Source organism: Triticum aestivum, chromosome 1A (assembly GCF_018294505.1).
Source record: "Triticum aestivum cultivar Chinese Spring chromosome 1A, IWGSC CS RefSeq v2.1, whole genome shotgun sequence".
In the NCBI taxonomy this organism is placed as follows: Eukaryota; Viridiplantae; Streptophyta; class Magnoliopsida; order Poales; family Poaceae; genus Triticum; species Triticum aestivum.
In genome coordinates, this window is record NC_057794.1 from 579,287,350 (window position 1) to 579,305,818 (window position 18,469).

Genomic DNA, 18,469 nt, shown 5'->3' on the forward strand with positions numbered 1-18,469 from the left:
CGATCCATCACCGGACGCCATCGCCGCGGTCCTCTCCGTCGCTGGAGGCCCCCTCGCCGGACCGCAACCTCGCCGGCCTGCCTTCCCCTCCCCGCCGGACTGCTACCTCTCCGTCCCCGTCATCCTCCCCACGGGTCGCCCTCGATCCTCGCCGCCCGGATCGCCCGCTGCCTCGCGTCTCCGACATCATCGCCTGCTTCCTCGTCCTCCTCCTCGAGCACGTTGCCGTTCCCCTACACCGCAAGTGAGGCCCGACCTCTCCTCCTCTCTCCCTCGCTGCCGTTGCCCCCCCTCTCTTCGCTCATCATGGCCATCCGCACGCGCGCGTCCTACACCTCGCCGTATCGCCGCTGCCTCTGCCGCAGCTGCCGCCCCGTCCCCGCCTCGCCTGGCCGCCCCGTGCACTCCCCGCTCGTCAGCCGCGGCTCCGCCGCTCCAGCCTCGCCACGCTCCCCGGAGCTCCTCTGCTCCGCCTCACGGCCGAGCTCCCGCTCGGCCTTGTGTGCCTCGCCCGCAGCCCCCGTGCGCTGCTCCCGCGTCCACCCGCTCTGCCGTAGCCACCCCGCTACCCAGCATCGCTGCCGCGCCCGAGCCGCCCATCCTCGCCGGCGCGCCCCTGTGTTCGGGGGACACCGTGCTCGGGTCGCCCGTTAGCGCCCGCCCTTCGCCCGCTAGCGTCCGGCGCCCACTAAGGCCCCTGGGCCTATGACGTTGGGGCCCCACCCCCCGTGTGAATGAAAACGAAATAAAAAAATAATACTAATTAAAATAATTTCAAAAAAGAATTAATAAATAATAATTAAAATTGATTAAAATGATAATTAATTAATTAATTAATTAATTAATTAAATTAATTAATCCTGATTAGATTAATCTAATTACTAGTTAACTTAATTAACCCCTGATTAGCCTAATCAGTCAATGACCAGTGGGACCCACACGTCAGCGACCCACTCAACACCTCTGTTGACTGCTGATGTCATGCTGACGTCATGATGATGTCAGCAAACATTGTTTTGGATAATGTTGAATTAAATTAATTAAATAAATTCTAAAAAGGATTTAAACTTTAGAAAATCAATATAAAATAAACCGTAGCTCGGATGAAAAAACTTTGTACATGAAAGTTGCTCAGAACGACGAGACGAATCCGGATACGCAGCCCGTTTATCCACCACACATCCCTAGCATAGCGAACACGCAACTTACCCCTCCATTTCATCTGTCCGAAAACGCGAAACACCGGGGATACTTTCCCGAATGTCATCCCCATTCACCGGTATCACCTACTACCGCGTTAGGGCACCTCTAACGCCGTTACTTGTCATGTCATGCATCACTATGCATATGCTTGCATTATATTTATTGTTTCTTCCCCCTCTTCTCTCGCTAGACACCGAGACCGACGCCGCTGCTACCCAGTACGACTACGGTGTTGACGACCCCTCTCTCTTGCCAGAGCAATCACGCAAGCCCCCCCTCCCTTGATCACCAGATATCGCCTACTCTTCTCTATACTGCTTGCATTAGAGTAGTGTAGCTTGTTACTGCTTTCCATTAATCCTATCCTGATGCATAGCCTGTCCTTGCTACTACTGTTGTTACCATTACCTGCTATCCTACTGCTTAGTATAGGATGCTAGTGTTCCATCAGTGGCCCTACACTCTTGTCCGTCTGCCATGCTATACTACTGGGCCGTGATCACCTCGGGAGGTGATCATGGGCTTATGCTATATACTTTACACTGTTACATTACCTGTGATACTGTTCGGAGATGGGGGCTGAAGGGGCAGGTGGCTCCATCCCGGTAGAGGTGTGCCTGGGTTCCCGACGGCCCCCGACTGTTACTTTGAGGCGGAGCGACAGGGCAGGTTGAGACCACCTAGGAGAGAGGTGGGCCTGGCCCTGGTCGGCGTTCGCAGATACTTAACACGTTTAACGAGATCTTGGTATTTGATCTGAGTCTGGCCACTGGCTTATATGCACTAACCATCTATGCGGGAGTAGTTATGGGTATCCCGGCGTCGTGGTATCAGCCGAAGCCTTCGTGACGTCAGCGACTGAGCGGCGCGCGCCGGATTGGACCGTAAGCCTGCTCTTGTATTAAGGGGGCTAGTTCTGCTTCCGGCCGCGTTCGCAACGTGCAGGTGTGCAAAGGGCGATGGGCCCAGACCCCTGCGCCATAGGATTTAGACCGGCGTGCTGACCTCTCTGTTGTGCCTAGGTAGGGCTGCGACGTGTTGATCTTCCGAGGCCGGGCATGACCCAGGAAAGTGTGTCCGGCCAAATGGGATCGAGCGTGTTGGGTTATGTGGTGCACCCCTGCAGGGAAGTTAATCTATTCGAATAGCCGTGATCTTCGGTAACAGGACGACTTGGAGTTGTACCTTGACCTTATGACAACTAGAACTGGATACTTAATAAAACACACCCTTCCAAGTGCCAGATACAACCGGTGGTCGCTCTCTCACAGGGCGACGAGGGGAGGATCATCGGTTAGGATTATGCTATACGATGCTACTTGGAGGTCTTCAGTCTACTCTCTTCTACATGCTGCAAGACGGCGGCTGCCAGAAGCGTAGTCTTCGAAAGGACTAGCTATCCCCCTCTTATTCCGGCATTATGCAGTTCAGTCCACATATGATAAACTTATTCCAGTTGATACCAATGCATACATATGTAGTGTAGCTCCTTGCTTGCGAGTACTTTGGATGAGTACTCACGGTTGCTTTCTCCCCCTTTTCCACCTATCCCTTCTACCTGGTTGTCGCAACCAGATGTTGGAGCCCAGGAGCCAGACGCCACCTTCGACGATGACTCCTACTACACCGGAGGTGCCTACTACTACGTGATGCCCGCTGACGACGACCAGGAGTAACTTAGGAGGATCCCAGGCAGGAGGCCTGCGCCTCTTTCGATCTGTATCCCTGTTTGTGCTAGCCTTCTTAAGGCATACTTGTTTAACTTATGTCTGTACTCAGATATTGTTGCTTCCGCTGACTCGTCTATGATCGAGCTCTTGTATTCGAGCCCTCGAGGCCCCTGGCTTGTAATATGATGCTTGTATGACTTATTTTATTTGTAGAGTTGTGTTGTGATATCTTCCCGTGAGTCCCTGATCTTGATCGTACACGTTTGCGTGTATGATTAGTGTACGGTCAAATCGGGGGCGTCACAAGTTGGTATCAGAGCCGACTGCCTGTACGAATTCCCCTTCCACACTCCTTGGTCGAAGTTGAGTCTAGTCATTGCAAAACCTTTACTAACATGGTTGTGTGGCCTATGGGCCCACGTCGCCATTGGGTGGTATTAGGATCTTTTACTCCTCGACCCTTACTCTGGGACTCTGATCTCTCTTCTAATCGGGTTAAATGATTTTGCTAAAATCTAACTTTAGGTTCTCAAAAATACTTCCTCCTGGAGATCCCCATTCAGGCCAGATGATCGCCTGCTGCACCAGAAGATTTCGTAGTTACTCTCTGCTACTCTTTCGAGACTTTGTGCCCATCACCTTTGCAAATTCCCTACCACTGTTATATCATTATGGATAACTACATCCACTTGCCCTTTCAAATCCCATTGATCTTGTTATTACAAAAAACACCGAAAATTCTCTATATTGTTCCGAGGATATTTTGTGCCTACTGCGTTGCAGTTCCTTGCCACCTGAATACCCCTACGGATAATATCTCGCCCTTATCGAGTATCCGCTCATCCCCAGTTGTTCACGTGTTTCACAATGGTCATCAAAATACTATTCGATCCTCCAAAAATCCTTAGTAGCTTATTGCTCCGCAATACTTGTTTGCTTGCATGATGGATGCTTTCCATATGTCTGGCAATATTCGTTAGTATCCTTAGGCACCGTCATTTTGATCCCTTTGATTCAACATGAGTGCGAATGCACGCAATCATCAGTTGATCCTTTTAAATTATCTTTCTCGCTTAGACATCATTTTTGAACATGAGCTTGTTCTCGACCAATCGGATTGCCACCGATTGTACCCTTAAGTCTACGCAACTTATCCATCCTTAATCAGAGCGTTTGCTTTTGATCCCTTGATCAGAAATCATAATTCTTTTGCATTTGAGCTTTGAGTTAGTCAGTTGTTTCTATAATCTGATCCCCTTGCATCCTTTCTTCAACTGATTGTGTGCCGATGCTCACATCATCTCCGCTATGGACTGTTTGATCCTTTATTGGATTATTATTTGACAGTGTCCTCCTTATTCAATAATCTCGTGATCCTTTCCTCTGATACATAATGCCCTTGGTAAATTGTGTCATCTGCTTGGCCAACCATGCTCTGCTTTTGAGCTGGTCTTATTTACTATTGAAGCTTGTGGTATATGTTTCCACGATACCCTGACGGGTTGAACCTTGCCTTCCTTTATATGTGTGAACTCGAAAGTTTTCACGAGTCATACTGATCTGGTATTTCACCAGATAAAACTTTCAGCATAATGCCTTTAACAAAGCGAAAAGTGAATGGAAGGTTATACATTGAAGAAGTGGGAGTCGACCTTGAACTTTGTGTTCATGCCCATGGACACGATGTGGATCTTATCATTAAAGCTTCTCTTAACTTGATTATTCCTGGGTATAAGTTCTGATATCTGGGATCTGGCCTTTTTCAATCGTGGTTCCGACCATGTTCTCCTTTAAATAACATTTCTCGTGCAAGTTTAAGCACTTGTCTTCTACGGGGTAATACCCCAGTCCAACCTCTACTTTGATTTGTCGTCGAGTATTACCCCCTGGTATCTCAAGATTATCACGGAACTGCATAACTTCTTATGAGTTCTTCATCAAGTGCTACATTCTCATTGATTCCAATTTTTCATGGGCTCTAAGTTATTAAACACTCAAAGACACCGATAACTGAACCGAGTCCACACTACGGTTCAACAACTCTTAGTAATCTTCTTTAAGTACGAGTTTGTACCCGATCACGCCATTCCTAGCCTGTTTGGCTTTATCATTGTCGTGATGATTTTAACTGCGCTACCTGGTCCTTATTCTCGGAGCACCACTTTCGGTGATGAGCTAAGCTTACCTCGATCTTCCTTGTCTTATCATTCCACCTTGAACGACAAGCCTGAATTCGAGTTGGTGTCCTACTCATGATCTCAAGATCATTTTGCTTCATCATTCCTTTGACTTGATGTCATCTCCGATCGGTTACATCTCCAGGAAACCTCTCGACAGAATTTGTCATGATCATAATCGACATTCTGAGCTCTTCCAGGATATCAATTGAATTCATGGTGAGGAATACCATCCTTTCCCTCGATGCTTGGTATTATCATCGTCCACTTTATTGCCTTCCGTTCAACACAAACCTGTCCGTGTTTGTGTTATACCTTGAGTTCCTTACTATCCAGCATATGTTCTTCTTTACCTTAGAGCATTACCATCTTTTTATGTCAAGAATGTAGTGAGAATTTCACCACCTCTTAAGAATCCTTGATATAGTAATACTTCTCACCATCACCATTCTTTCTTGGTCCCCGTGTTATTGCTAACTAGAATACCGACAATTGAACTATGAAGTGTGAATTCAAGACTTTTAGCAATCCTATTGCTTTGAAGTGAATGGTCGATTGATTCATTTTAACTGTTTTGATCGTGAAGTCGCCGTTCTAACATTTATCGTGCAACCCATCCCATAATTCGGGTGCACCTGTCAACCAATGTTTGGTTGTGGATGTTTCCTCGAACCTACATCATTATATCATTGGATCTGACAAATGTTATCTCATTGTTCACCTACTTGTGGAAATCCATCCTTTTGGGAATCTTGAAGAATTGTCGCTGAGACCATCAGCCATCCCTCATTCTCTCCTTGGTTTAATGATGAGCTCTTGTTTCAGGACTCGCTTCCATAGTTCAATTCCCGAGAATCTTACTATGTCATCTCGACAATTTATGTTACACTTTCTTCTCAGGCATCCTGAGTCTAACGTATCCTAACACCGATCAGATCTGAATCTCGGTCAGATATGATGGTTGGAACATTTTTTCCATGAGTTATAACACTGGTCTCTTATGACCCGATAAAGTGATGGCATGCCCAGCACACCTGGTCGGATGACCTATTGTTATAGTTTCCTTTTTAGCAAAGTTATCCATTTTTTATGAGAAAATTGTAAGACTTATTCTATAAGTTGTTCCTGGTGAATCCTTAGAGTATCCAAACTCTGATATTTATCCAGTGACCATGTCAATGCTATCTCGAAGCATATCTGTGATACTCCAATTTTCAACAAGAACATTTGAAGCACAATGTTGAATTTTCTTTATCAATTATCCAAACACCGTTGTATGGGTAATGTCATGAAGTTTCTCTCCCCTTTTCTAAAGGGTTTTCTACATTATATCCTGTCATGGATATCATACTCTGCTTGTCCTTGGGAAGGATATACCCTTGAAATATGTGTTTAAACACATTTTCCTTTCCATTGTTCTGCTTAAACCTGACAATCACTTTTCCTTTCCATTGGGATTGTTTAAACCTTCTTGTGATCTATATGATGTAAGCAGTAGTTTTCTCCTACTTAGGTAAACACCTCGGTGTACAATTCTGTCGGTAAGACCCTGTTTCTATTGTTGATGACATTTCGGTAACCACCGATGGATGAGAACTTTGCCTATTGGTCCGCCTCGTTCAACGAGCAGGAGAATGGTTCTCTTCGTCCCTCGCCCTTGGTATCGATGTTGTTGCCGACATAACTGACAGACTAGCCTCTGACATGCCTTGCTATCGTGACCATGCAAGATGTCACCCCTCCTACTTTTATCCCACATGGTGGGCCCATAACCCACAGATCCCAGGATCGAAACCTGACTCTCCTATACACCACCTGTTCCCAAGGTTGTTCCTTACGCTCGACTTCGTATGTAATTCATGGACCACCTGTCTAGTGATCTATTCTGGTATGAGGCACAATACCTATTCTCGTTGCCCTGAAACCCTTTCACCTTCTGATTAGGCATCGAACGATTGCCTATCCGTTTGAAACTTCTCATGGTACCTTCTTACTTTGCTCTCGATATCTTCTTAAGTTTCAAATCGAGAGAAACCTATGCTTCTTCCCTGAGTTAACCGTCTGATGCTCGATCTTGTTAGAATCCATCCATATACAGTTTTCCCTTCTCACCCTTTCGTAAGTTCGGTGATGGTCCTGAAGGAAGGACGGTGACTTCATCATGACGACCTGAAGCAGAGGACCGAAGACATCAATGTAATGGATCGACCTCTTCGAGAAGAGCAACTATGACCGAGAAGAATCTTTAGAATTTCGTAACCAGATCCCTTCCCCTTGTAACCGCTCCTAAATCTCGGGACGAGATTTCTTGTAGTGGAGGAGAATTGTGATGCCCGGGTAATTATGCTATAGTAATTCCACGCTAATGATGCCACGTCACCACGGTTACTGTTATTAATCTCGCGATGGTTCAAAAATGGTTCGAATTCAAATTTAAAATCAAGTCAAACAATTAAAGTTTTCAAAAGTCAAAACTAAAGTGTTCTTAATGTGACAAATAAATCATGGATATTATTGGTGGAGTAACAACATCTTTATAAAATATTTAAATACCCTTAAGTGATTAAAACAACATCAAAACAATTAGTTATACTCCTAATATATTTTACCAAATACTAAACTATTTTTATTCTGAGGTAAAACTTCTTAGAACAGTGGATTAATTTGACACACTATTTTTGGAGCTGTTTTCATATTTTACTAAACCAAAAATATAGTGCAACTAAAATAAAAGAGAAATGGATAAAAGGTAAAACAAAAAAATAACAAAAGAAAGAGGAAACCCCCCTGGCCAACTGGGCCGAACGGCCCAACTGGCCGCCGAACCAACCGACCCAGGCCGGCCCACCCCCAGTCCCCCTTATCCCCCACCCCCCAGAAACCCTAGATTGAAACCCCACCCCCACTCGCCCCACTTCCCCTCCCCACACCCCGCTCCTCCCTCTGTCCCCCCGATTGGATCGGGGGAATCAACCCCATCGACCGCGCCGCTCGACCCCCCCTGCGATCCATCACCGGACGCCATCGCCGCGGTCCTCTCCGTCGCTGGAGGCCCCCTCGCCGGACCGCAACCTCGTCGGCCTGCCTCCCCCTCCCCGCCGGACTGCTACCTCTCCGTCCCCGTCATCCTCCCCACGGGTCGCCCTCGATCCTCGCCGCCCGGATCGCCCGCCGCCTCGCGTCTCCGACATCGTCGCCTGCTTCCTCGTCCTCCTCCTCGAGCACGTTGCCGTTCCCCTACACCGCAAGTGAGGCCCGGCCTCTCCTCCTCTCTCCCCCGCTGCCGTTGCCCCCCCTCTCTCCGCTCCTCGTGGCCATCCGCACGCGCGCGTCCTACACCTCGCCGTATCGCCGTTGCCTCTGTCGCAGCTGTCGCCCCGTCCCTGCCTCGCCTGGCCGCCCCGTGCACTCCCCGCTCATCAGCCGCGGCTCCGCCGCTCCAGCCTCGCCACGCTCCCCGGAGCTCCTCTGCTCCGCCTCACGGCCGCGCTCCCGCTCGGCCTTGTGTGCCTCGCCCGCAGCCCCCGTGCGCTGCTCCCGCGTCCACCCGCTCTGCCGTAGCCACCCCGCTACCCAGCATCGCTGCCGCGCCCGAGCCGCCCATCCTCGCCGGCGCGCCCCTGTGTTCGGGCGACGCCGTGCTCGGGTCGCCCGTTAGTGCCCCCCCTTCGCCCGCTAGCGTCCGACGCCCACTAAGGCCCCTGGGCCTATGGCGTTGGGGCCCCACCCCCCTGTGAACGAAAACGAAATAAAAAAATAATACTAATTAAATTAATTAAAAAAAGAATTAATAAATAATAATTAAAATTGATTAAAATGATAATTAATTAATTAATTAAAGAATTAGTTAAATTAATTAATCCTGATTAGATTAATCTAATTACTAGTTAACTTAATTAACCCCTGATTAGCCTAATCAGTCAATGACCAGTGGGACCCACACGTCAGCGACCCAGTCAACACCTCTGTTGACTGCTGATGTCATGCTGACGTCATGATGATGTCAGCAAACACTGTTTTGGATAATGTTGAATTAAATTAATTAAATAAATTCTAAAAATGATTTAAACTTTAAAAAATCAATATAAAATAAACCGTAGCTCGGATGAAAAAACTTTGTACATGAAAGTTGGTCAGAACGACGAGACGAATCCGAATACGCGGCCCGTTTATCCACCACACATCCCTAGCATAGCGAACACGCAACTTACCCCTCCGTTTCATCTGTCCGAAAACGCGAAACACCGGGGATACTTTCCCGGATGTCATCCCCCTTCACCGGTATCACCTACTACCGCGTTAGGGCACCTCTAACGCCGTTACTTGTCATGTCATGCATCACTATGCATATGCTTGCATTATATTTATTGTTTCTTCCCCCTCTTCTCTCGCTAGACACCGAGACCGACGCCGCTGCTACCCAGTACGACTACGGTGTTGACGACCCCTCTCTCTTGCCAGAGCAATCAGGCAAGCCCCCCCCCCCTTGATCACCAGATATCGCCTACTCTTCTCTATACTGCTTGCATTAGAGTAGTGTAGCTTGTTACTGCTTTCCATTAATCCTATCCTGATGCATAGCCTGTCCTTGCTACTACTGTTGTTACCATTACCTGCTATCCTACTGCTTAGTATAGGATGCTAGTGTTCCATCAGTGGCCCTACACTCTTGTCCGTCTGCCATGCTATACTACTGGGCCGTGATCACCTCGGGAGGTGATCACGGGCTTATGCTATATACTTTACACTGTTACATTACCTGTGATACTGTTCGGAGATGGGGGCTGAAGGGGCAGGTGGCTCCATCCCGGTAGAGGTGTGCCTGGGTTCCCGACGGCCCCCGACTGTTACTTTGAGGCGGAGCGACAGGGCAGGTTGAGACCACCTAGGAGAGAGGTGGGCCTGGCCCTGGTCGGCGTTCGCAGATACTTAACACGTTTAACGAGATCTTGGTATTTGATCTGAGTCTGGCCACTGGCTTATATGCACTAACCATCTATGCGGGAGTAGTTATGGGTATCCCGGCGTCGTGGTATCAGCCGAAGCCTTCGTGACGTCAGCGACTGAGCGGCGCGCGCCGGATTGGACCGTAAGCCTGCTCTTGTATTAAGGGGGCTAGTTCTGCTTCCGGCCGCGTTCGCAACGTGCAGGTGTGCAAAGGGCGATGGGCCCAGACCCCTGCGCCATAGGATTTAGACCGGCGTGCTGACCTCTCTGTTGTGCCTAGGTAGGGCTGCGACGTGTTGATCTTCCGAGGCCGGGCATGACCCAGGAAAGTGTGTCCGGCCAAATGGGATCGAGCGTGTTGGGTTATGTGGTGCACCCCTGCAGGGAAGCTAATCTATTCGAATAGCCGTGATCTTCGGTAACAGGACGACTTGGAGTTGTACCTTGACCTTATGACAACTAGAACTGGATACTTAATAAAACACACCCTTCCAAGTGCCAGATACAACCGGTGGTCGCTCTCTCACAGGGCGACGAGGGGAGGATCATCGGTTAGGATTATGCTATACGATGCTACTTGGAGGTCTTCAGTCTACTCTCTTCTACATGCTGCAAGACGGCGGCTGCCAGAAGCGTAGTCTTCGAAAGGACTAGCTATCCCCCTCTTATTCCGGCATTATGCAGTTCAGTCCACATATGATAAACTTATTCCAGTTGATACCAATGCATACATATGTAGTGTAGCTCCTTGCTTGCGAGTACTTTGGATGAGTACTCACGGTTGCTTTCTCCCCCTTTTCCACCTATCCCTTCTACCTGGTTGTCGCAACCAGATGTTGGAGCCCAGGAGCCAGACGCCACCTTCGACGATGACTCCTACTACACCGGAGGTGCCTACTACTACGTGCTGCCCGCTGACGACGACCAGGAGTAACTTAGGAGGATCCCAGGCAGGAGGCCTGTGCCTCTTTCGATCTGTATCCCTGTTTGTGCTAGCCTTCTTAAGGCATACTTGTTTAACTTATGTCTGTACTCAGATATTGTTGCTTCCGCTGACTCGTCTATGATCGAGCTCTTGTATTCGAGCCCTCGAGGCCCCTGGCTTGTAATATGATGCTTGTATGACTTATTTTATTTGTAGAGTTGTGTTGTGATATCTTCCCGTGAGTCTCTGATCTTGATCGTACACGTTTGCGTGTATGATTAGTGTACGGTCAAATCGGGGGCGTCACACTCCTAATCCAACAAGGAAAAGGGAGGGAGTCCTACTCCCGGTAGGAGTAGGACTCCTCCTGGCGCGCCCCCTCCTGGCAGCCGCACCTCCCCCCTTGCTCCTTTATATACGGGGGCTGGGGGCACCCTAGAGACAGAACAATTGATCGTTTGATCTTTTAGCTGTGTGCGGTGCCCCCCTCCACCATAGTCCACCTCGATAATACTGTAGCGGTGCTTAGGCGAAGCCCTGCATCGATAGAACATCATCATCATCACCATGCCGTCGTGCTGACGAAACTCTCCCTCAACACTCGGCTGGATCGGAGTTCGAGTGACGTCATTGGGCTGAACGTGTGCTGAACTCGGAGGTGTCGTACGTTCGGTACTTGATCGGTCGGATCGTGAAGACGTACGACTACATAAACCGCGTTGTGCTAACGCTTCCGCTTTCGGTCTACGAGGGTATATGGACAACACTCTCCCCTCTCGTTGCTATGCATCACCATGATCTTGCGTGTGCATAGGAATTTTTTTAAAATTACTACGTTCCGCAACACTGGGAGTGGAAGAACTGTCCATTTGCTTGGCAGGGCCAGTACAAGGGGCATGTCAACGGGTGCACTGTCATATTAGAAGCGGTGGCATCGCAGGATCTTTGGATATGACATTCTTTCTTCGGCATGGCAGGTTCTCACAATGATATCAATGTGCTGCAGCGTTCTCCAGTCTTCGCGAGGCTTGCAGAAGGCCACTCCCCACCTGTCAACTTTGAGATCAACGGCCACCAGTACAGCAAGGGATACTATCTAGCAGATGGTATATATCCCAAGTGGTCAACTTTTGTGAAAACAATCTCGAAATCCCAAGGTGAGAAGAGAAATAGATTTGCCCAAATGCAAAAGAGTGTTAGAAAGGATGTGGAACATGCTTTTGGTGTGCTTCAGTCCCGGTGGGGTATCGTTCGAAACCCTGAAGTGTCATGGGATGAAAGGAAGCTTTGGGAGGTGATGACTGCTTGTGTGATCATGCACAACATGATCGTCGAGGACGAGCGTGATGAGAGTATCTTCGACCAAGGATTTGATTATCAAGATGAAAATATTGAGCCCCTGCACCAAGACCCGACCACATTTGAACAATTTGCCCAATTCCACCGTGAGATGCGTGATTGGCACACTAATTTGAATCTTCAAAATGACTTGGTTGAGCACGTGTGGGATCACATTGGCAACCAATAGATGTATTGGTCTATTTTATGTTCAGGCAAGACAATTTTGATTTGGTTATAAAACTATTACAATTTTCAGACAAATATTTGAGTTGTAAAACTAGTTTTGATGAAAATATGGGCATTTTTAACCCTGACGGACAGGATGAGGCAAATGGATGGGGCCGCGCGCTGGGCGCACGGCCACCGCGTCCTAGGACACGCCCGGACACGACCCCATCACCCTACCCAAACGGACAGAATCCGGACAAAACAGATGTCCGTTTGGGGTCGCGCGGTGGAGTTGGCCTTATCAGAAGGAAATCTGTCCGACACACGTGTGGATGTTATGCCTACATGTCTGCTGTACGGGTTACGGCAACATGCACGCAAGGTGCACCTCACCACGGCCTTACTTTAATCCTGAAATGTTAAAAATCTTAAATCGTACGCGCGCACTATAGAGGGTGTTTGTTTCCTGGGACTTATTCGTCTAGGGACTTAAATAAGTCTCTATAAGTCTCATCTAAAACAAACAGAAAGGACTTATAGGGACTTAAAGTGGAAATTTGGGACTTATGAAATAAGACTCTCAAGGAGGGACTTATAGTTATAATATGGTCTTATAGAGACTTATAAGTGCCAGGAACCAAACAGGTAGGGACTTTTTAAGGACTTAGGACTTATAAGTTGGGACTAAAAAAAATCCTAAAGCTTATGAACCAAACAAGGCCTTAATCAAGTGTCCGGGAGATTGTTTAGGTTTGTGTGGTTGAACATACAGGCATCGATCAGTCATCAGTCTGGTCCGGGGTCGAAACTTGAAACTGGCGACCGACGACCGTCGATCAGTCTGCCAGTGGACGCTACCCTACACACGGGACCCACGGTGCGACTTATTTGGAAAAGCGGGAGTGGACATATACGCAGGGGCGGAGCTCTATAGGGGCTAAACCGGGCCATGGCCCGCCCAGGAATTTAACAAAAAAATTTTTACCTACATGTCATCTTAGCCCAGCCCACGAACAGACACATCATCCCCATCCTTTCGTCTCAGGCACGCACAGGCACACGCTGAGACGCATCCTCTGATTCCCCATCCTCTCAGCTAGGTTCTCCGGATGTAGCCGCCGTGCACAGGGAGCACCACCGTCCACCGGAGCTTGTCGCCCGCTGTCTCGCGGAGCAACCGCCGGAGATGCCCGCGCGGCCGCGCCCCGCGTGATCTCGCCTAGCCCTCGCCGCCTCGCCCCTGCCAGGCTCCCTCACGCCGTCGCCCGGTCGCGCCGCCCACTCGCCCAGGCGCCCACGACCCACTATCTCGTGGTTCGCGAAGCTACCGCCTCGCCCCTGGCCACGGCGATGCCCGCCGGAATCTTGCGGCTGTTCTCCTCCAACTCCAATCCCCGGCTGTTCTGCTCCAACCCCCTGCCGCATCACTGCATCAGTGCATCCCACTTCACAGTTCACACACCGCACCAACCAGCAGGGCAACAGGGGAAGGTAATAATATTCCCCCAAATTCCTAATTTAAAAGGCAAAGCAATAGTCTGATTCTGGTCAGTTCCATACATCGAGTGATCAAGTCTACTACTGCTAGTGCTAGTGATAACTAATAGACTGATCTTGTGCAAATTAAACAGAGGCAGCAGGCGGGCAGAGGTAGTCATGGGCAAGGAAAATCGGACTCAGAAAAGAATTGATTTGGTGTTTAAAAGGAAAAGAGATGATACAATTGAAGTTGAGGAAGACCAAGTATTGCCCTTGCTTGAATTGGAACAGCAACAACCTGAACAACAACATAACCAAGATGGAGGAGTTCGAACAAATGAAGTTGTTACATTTCGGGGTATTGAGTTCTTGCAGCGGGATCCTGGATTGCGCCCTCAAATTTGGCAATATCCACCAGACCAGAGAGATATCGTCAGGAGAGCATATTTGATGTTAGGTCCTATGCAACCCCGTCTAGAGAACTATAAACCTTCTGGTGAACTAGGGCATCAACGCCGCTTCCAATATAGTTGGTTTGGTGATTTTCCGTCATGGCTAGAGTATTCAGAGGAGAAAAGTTGTGTGTATTGTCTATATTGCTTTGTCTCCAATAACAAAGAGAATACACGAGGTGGTTCTCATGTGTTCACGGTACATGGATTTGACAGTTGGAAGAGGGTTTGTGGGAAACATTGTGCATTCTTGACCCACATAGGATCTGGACCATGCTCACCACACAACAATGCAGTCACTAGTGGTCATGCCTTAATGAAACAACCATGCCACATAGAGAATGTTATGGCTGTGAGGGACAAGGAGAAGGTGGAAAGAAATCGTTTGCGGCTGAAAGTCTCAATTGCGGTTGTTAAGTGGCTTGCATTCCAAGCTTGTGCTTTTAGAGGGCATGATGAGAGACCACAGTCAAAGAATCAAGGAAACTTTCTTGAAATGGTGAAGCTTCTTGCAGAATTTAATCCTGAGATTGCCAAAGTTGTGTTGGGAAATGCTCCATACGGCGCAAAATACACATCACATGATATCCAGAATGAGATCTTGAGTATATTTGCATCTAAAATCAGGAAGCATATTCGTGAGGAAGTTGGAGATTATAAGTATTCTATTTTAGTGGATGAAATGTGTGATGCATCAAAGAGAGAGCAAATGGCTTTGGTTCTTAGGTTTGCTGATAAAGGTGGTATTTTGCAAGAGAGATTCTTTGATTTGATACATGTAGCGAACACGAGGTCTTTGACACTGAAAAATGAGTTGAGCTTTGTTTTGTCAAACAACGGTTTTGATATTCAGAACCTTCGAGGACAAGGTTATGACGGCGCTAGTAATATGAGAGGCGAGTTAAATGGATTGCAAGCTCTTTTCCTCCACGAATGCCCATATGCTTATTATGTCCATTGTTATGCCCATCGCTTGCAACTTGCTCTAGTTGATGCATCTAAAGAAGTGGTTCCTATCTCCCAGTTCTTTCAGAAATTGATCTTTATCATAAACACGGTTGACTCATCTTCAAAGCGCCATGATGAGCTTCATCTTGCCCAACTAGTTGAACTAGAAAATGGAATCTCTAATGCTAGCATCGAGACAGGTCAAGGGGCAAATCAAATCCGCTCACTTAAGCGACCAGGAGACACAAGGTGGGGTTCTCATTTTGGTTCAGTTTATAGCCTTATGAAGATGTTTGGTCCAGTTTGTTCAGTTATCCAAGATATAGCCGCCGATGGATCAATTGGCTCAATTCGTGCAGATGCAGACACTTCTTTTGGCTACTTGTCCTCATTTGAGTTCATTTTTATCTTATGTTTGATGAAGGAAATCTTTGAAATAACAGAATTGCTTGGCCAAGCTTTACAAAAGAAATCACAAGATATTGTGAATGCTGTCCGCCTAGTTTCCTCAACAAAACAATGTCTTCAGGAGTTGAGATCAGATGATGGCTACCAAGTATTTATTACTACGGTTGTTGAATTTTGTGTAAACCATTCCATTGACATTCCAGACTTTGAGGAAACATACATCATGCGTGGTGGTCGTGCTCGTCGTCAACCTGATCAGTTCACCAAGGAGCATTACTTTCGAGTGGAAATTTTCTTCTCAACACTGGACACTCAACTATTTGAATTAAGCCGAAGATTCAATGATAAGGTAATGGATCTTCTAACCATTAGCGCCACCTTGATTCCTACAAACAAATTCAGAGGATTCAAAGCTAGTGATATATGTGAGATGGTGAAAAAGTACTACCCAGCTGATTTTCCCCAAGATATTTATGGATTACAACAGCAACTTAAGCACTTTGTTTCAGATGCTTCCAAGGATGATGATTTGAAAAACATATCTACCTTAATTGATCTATGTCGATGCCTTGTGGAGACAGGAAGACATACCGTCTACAATTTGATTGACAGATTACTTCGGTTGCTCGTTACCCTTCCAGTTTCTACAGCCAGTGCTGAACGCGCATTTTCTAGTATGAAGATCATTAAGACAAAATTGCGCAATAAGATGGAAGATGAGAATCTGGCTAATAACTTGTTAGTACACATAGAGGGTGGAATTCTGGAGAACTACAGTCATGAAGATGCCATTGCAGATTTTATAAGCACGAAGGATCGGAGAGTTGATTTCTAGTATGTGAGTAAGTCCATGTCTAATGTCTCGACACTTTTGTATTAGCTAAATCAATAGTGACTCATGGTTGAACTGTACTTTGATACATATATATTATATATATACATATTTGCTAGCTCAATCTTGTGTCTTGGGTGCTTGTAACATGTCCTTATGAGTCAGAATTTGAAAAAAAATGTGCTCTTCTTAAGTCTGGCCCGTCCAACTTTTCCGTTCAAGCTCCGCCACTGCATATACGGACGGAGTAAGGTCCTCCCTTCCCTTGGACTGTTGGACTCCAAGTCTCCTTTGCCCTCCATTGCCATTGGTGCTATATTTGTAGCCCGGCCTGCACCGATGGTTCCATTTCCATTCGTGGATTAGTCTCCAAATAATTTATTAGCAGGAGGCTAATTAATCACCTGCCTCCGCCTGCCATCAATCGGCCGCCCAAGTACTGCACTGGTATTTCAGCATGCATGCATGTCAGCGTGGTCTCCACACTAGTGTGTTAGGTGGTGTTTGATTCTCTAGTCCAGGACTTTTTCTAGTTTTAATTAAAAAGTCTCTAGTCCCTAAAAAGACCTTTCCTGTTTGTCTCCAGAGACTAAAAAATCCCTAGTCCTTTGCTAGAGTTTATTAAATGACTATGTTGCTCCTAATATATAGAAAAATAACAATCAAATAACAACATGGGATGACGGGCCAATGGGTGCATAGAGGGGCGTTGTTGCAAAAGTCCCAAAAAGTCTCAAAAAGACTCTCCTTGAGAGTCTTCTTCATTTAGTCCCAAATGACTAGTTTAGTCCCTAAAAAATACTTCCCGTTTGGTAAAAAAGTCTCTAAGAAAGACTTTTTCTAATCCCTACATAAAAAAAGTCCATGAAAACAAACACCCCCTTACTGTCCAACATGTTGAATACTGTACTACGTAGTAGTATCTGATACGGAGTACTAATAGTTGGAGAAGATCTTACAGTGCCGCGTGTGTAAGCGTGTTGATGCGTGTTCATGTTACACCATGCTTGTTGCTGTCGCAGCTCACAGTTCACACCCTGCCTATTACGTACGTTATTACCGCTGCAATCCCCACTTAATTCCTCTGTGGTCATCTATCTGATGATCGACGTACTACTTGTGGAAATGCGTTGGTGGGCTAGTTGCCAACACGTACGTGCAATTCCCGAGAAAAAGCGTCGGTGGATCTGTTGCTGTTGACATGAATGTCTGATCACAAACTGCTACGGACATAATTACTCGCTGTTGCACTCGTGCAATTATACCCTAATCGAGGAACAGACAGTGAGACAGACAGGGCACATGAGTTCCCACGCCCGGCGTTTACACGCACGAAAGCTGCGGCGGCACAAGCGACCTGCATTCGCTGTACTACAAACGCCTCCCGCGCAACAGTATGCGTTTGTATACAGGAGAGCAGACGCCTCCTCGATCGCCTTCTCCGATGGACCACGATCGTTCGTACCGGCCGGGCGGCGCTAGCTACGCGACGCCGCGCCGCCGCGTGATGAGAACGGAGCCGTGCTCCGGTCGGTCGGTCTGAGAGCGGCCGGGGACCAGCGTCCAGCGGCGCGCCCCGTCGGCTGGCCGGCTGGGTGCGAGCAAATCCTCTGCAGTTTCAGAAAACTGGCTGTGAAACCAAGGCAAGGATCTGCAACGCTGATCCGTATGTAGTTCATATTAAAATCTCTAAAAGACTTAGATTCTTATGAGCAAACTTAGAGCAATAGTCTCAGTGTTGAAGCTGGCGTGAACAAACGATGTGGACGGCATATGCCAGTGGACACAGGAAGGGTTAATCGACGACCCGCATGAATGAATGAATAATGATTCTAGGAGTACATGGCCCATCGGCCGACGGCCGGCCGGAGAATTAATTCCTCCCTTGGACTCCAAGTCTCTGCCTGATTTGATTTCCC

General features: G+C 47.5%; 1 protein-coding gene across 2 annotated transcripts; it reads left to right on the forward strand.

The window, feature by feature from the left end:
* Window positions 1-13,475: 13,475 nt before the first annotated feature.
* On the forward strand, window positions 13,476-16,674 carry LOC123069516 (zinc finger MYM-type protein 1). Of its 2 annotated transcripts, XM_044492402.1 has the most exons (3): window positions 13,476-13,922; window positions 14,063-16,067; window positions 16,228-16,474. In XM_044492402.1, the coding sequence occupies exons 2-3, from the start codon at window positions 14,088-14,090 to the stop codon at window positions 16,249-16,251; spliced, it is 2,004 nt and encodes a 667-aa protein (XP_044348337.1). In that variant the 5' UTR covers window positions 13,476-13,922; window positions 14,063-14,087; the 3' UTR covers window positions 16,252-16,474. The 2 variants fall into 2 exon arrangements, with proteins under 2 accessions (XP_044348337.1, XP_044348331.1); XM_044492396.1 differs by having other exon boundaries at window positions 13,478-13,922; window positions 14,063-16,674.
* The last annotated feature ends 1,795 nt before the right edge of the window (window positions 16,675-18,469 follow it).

Excerpts from the sequence above, each read along its gene's own strand:
- LOC123069516 (XM_044492396.1), top strand. The coding sequence starts at position 14,088 with ATGGGCAAGGAAAATCGGACTCAGAAAAGAATTGATTTGGTGTTTAAA.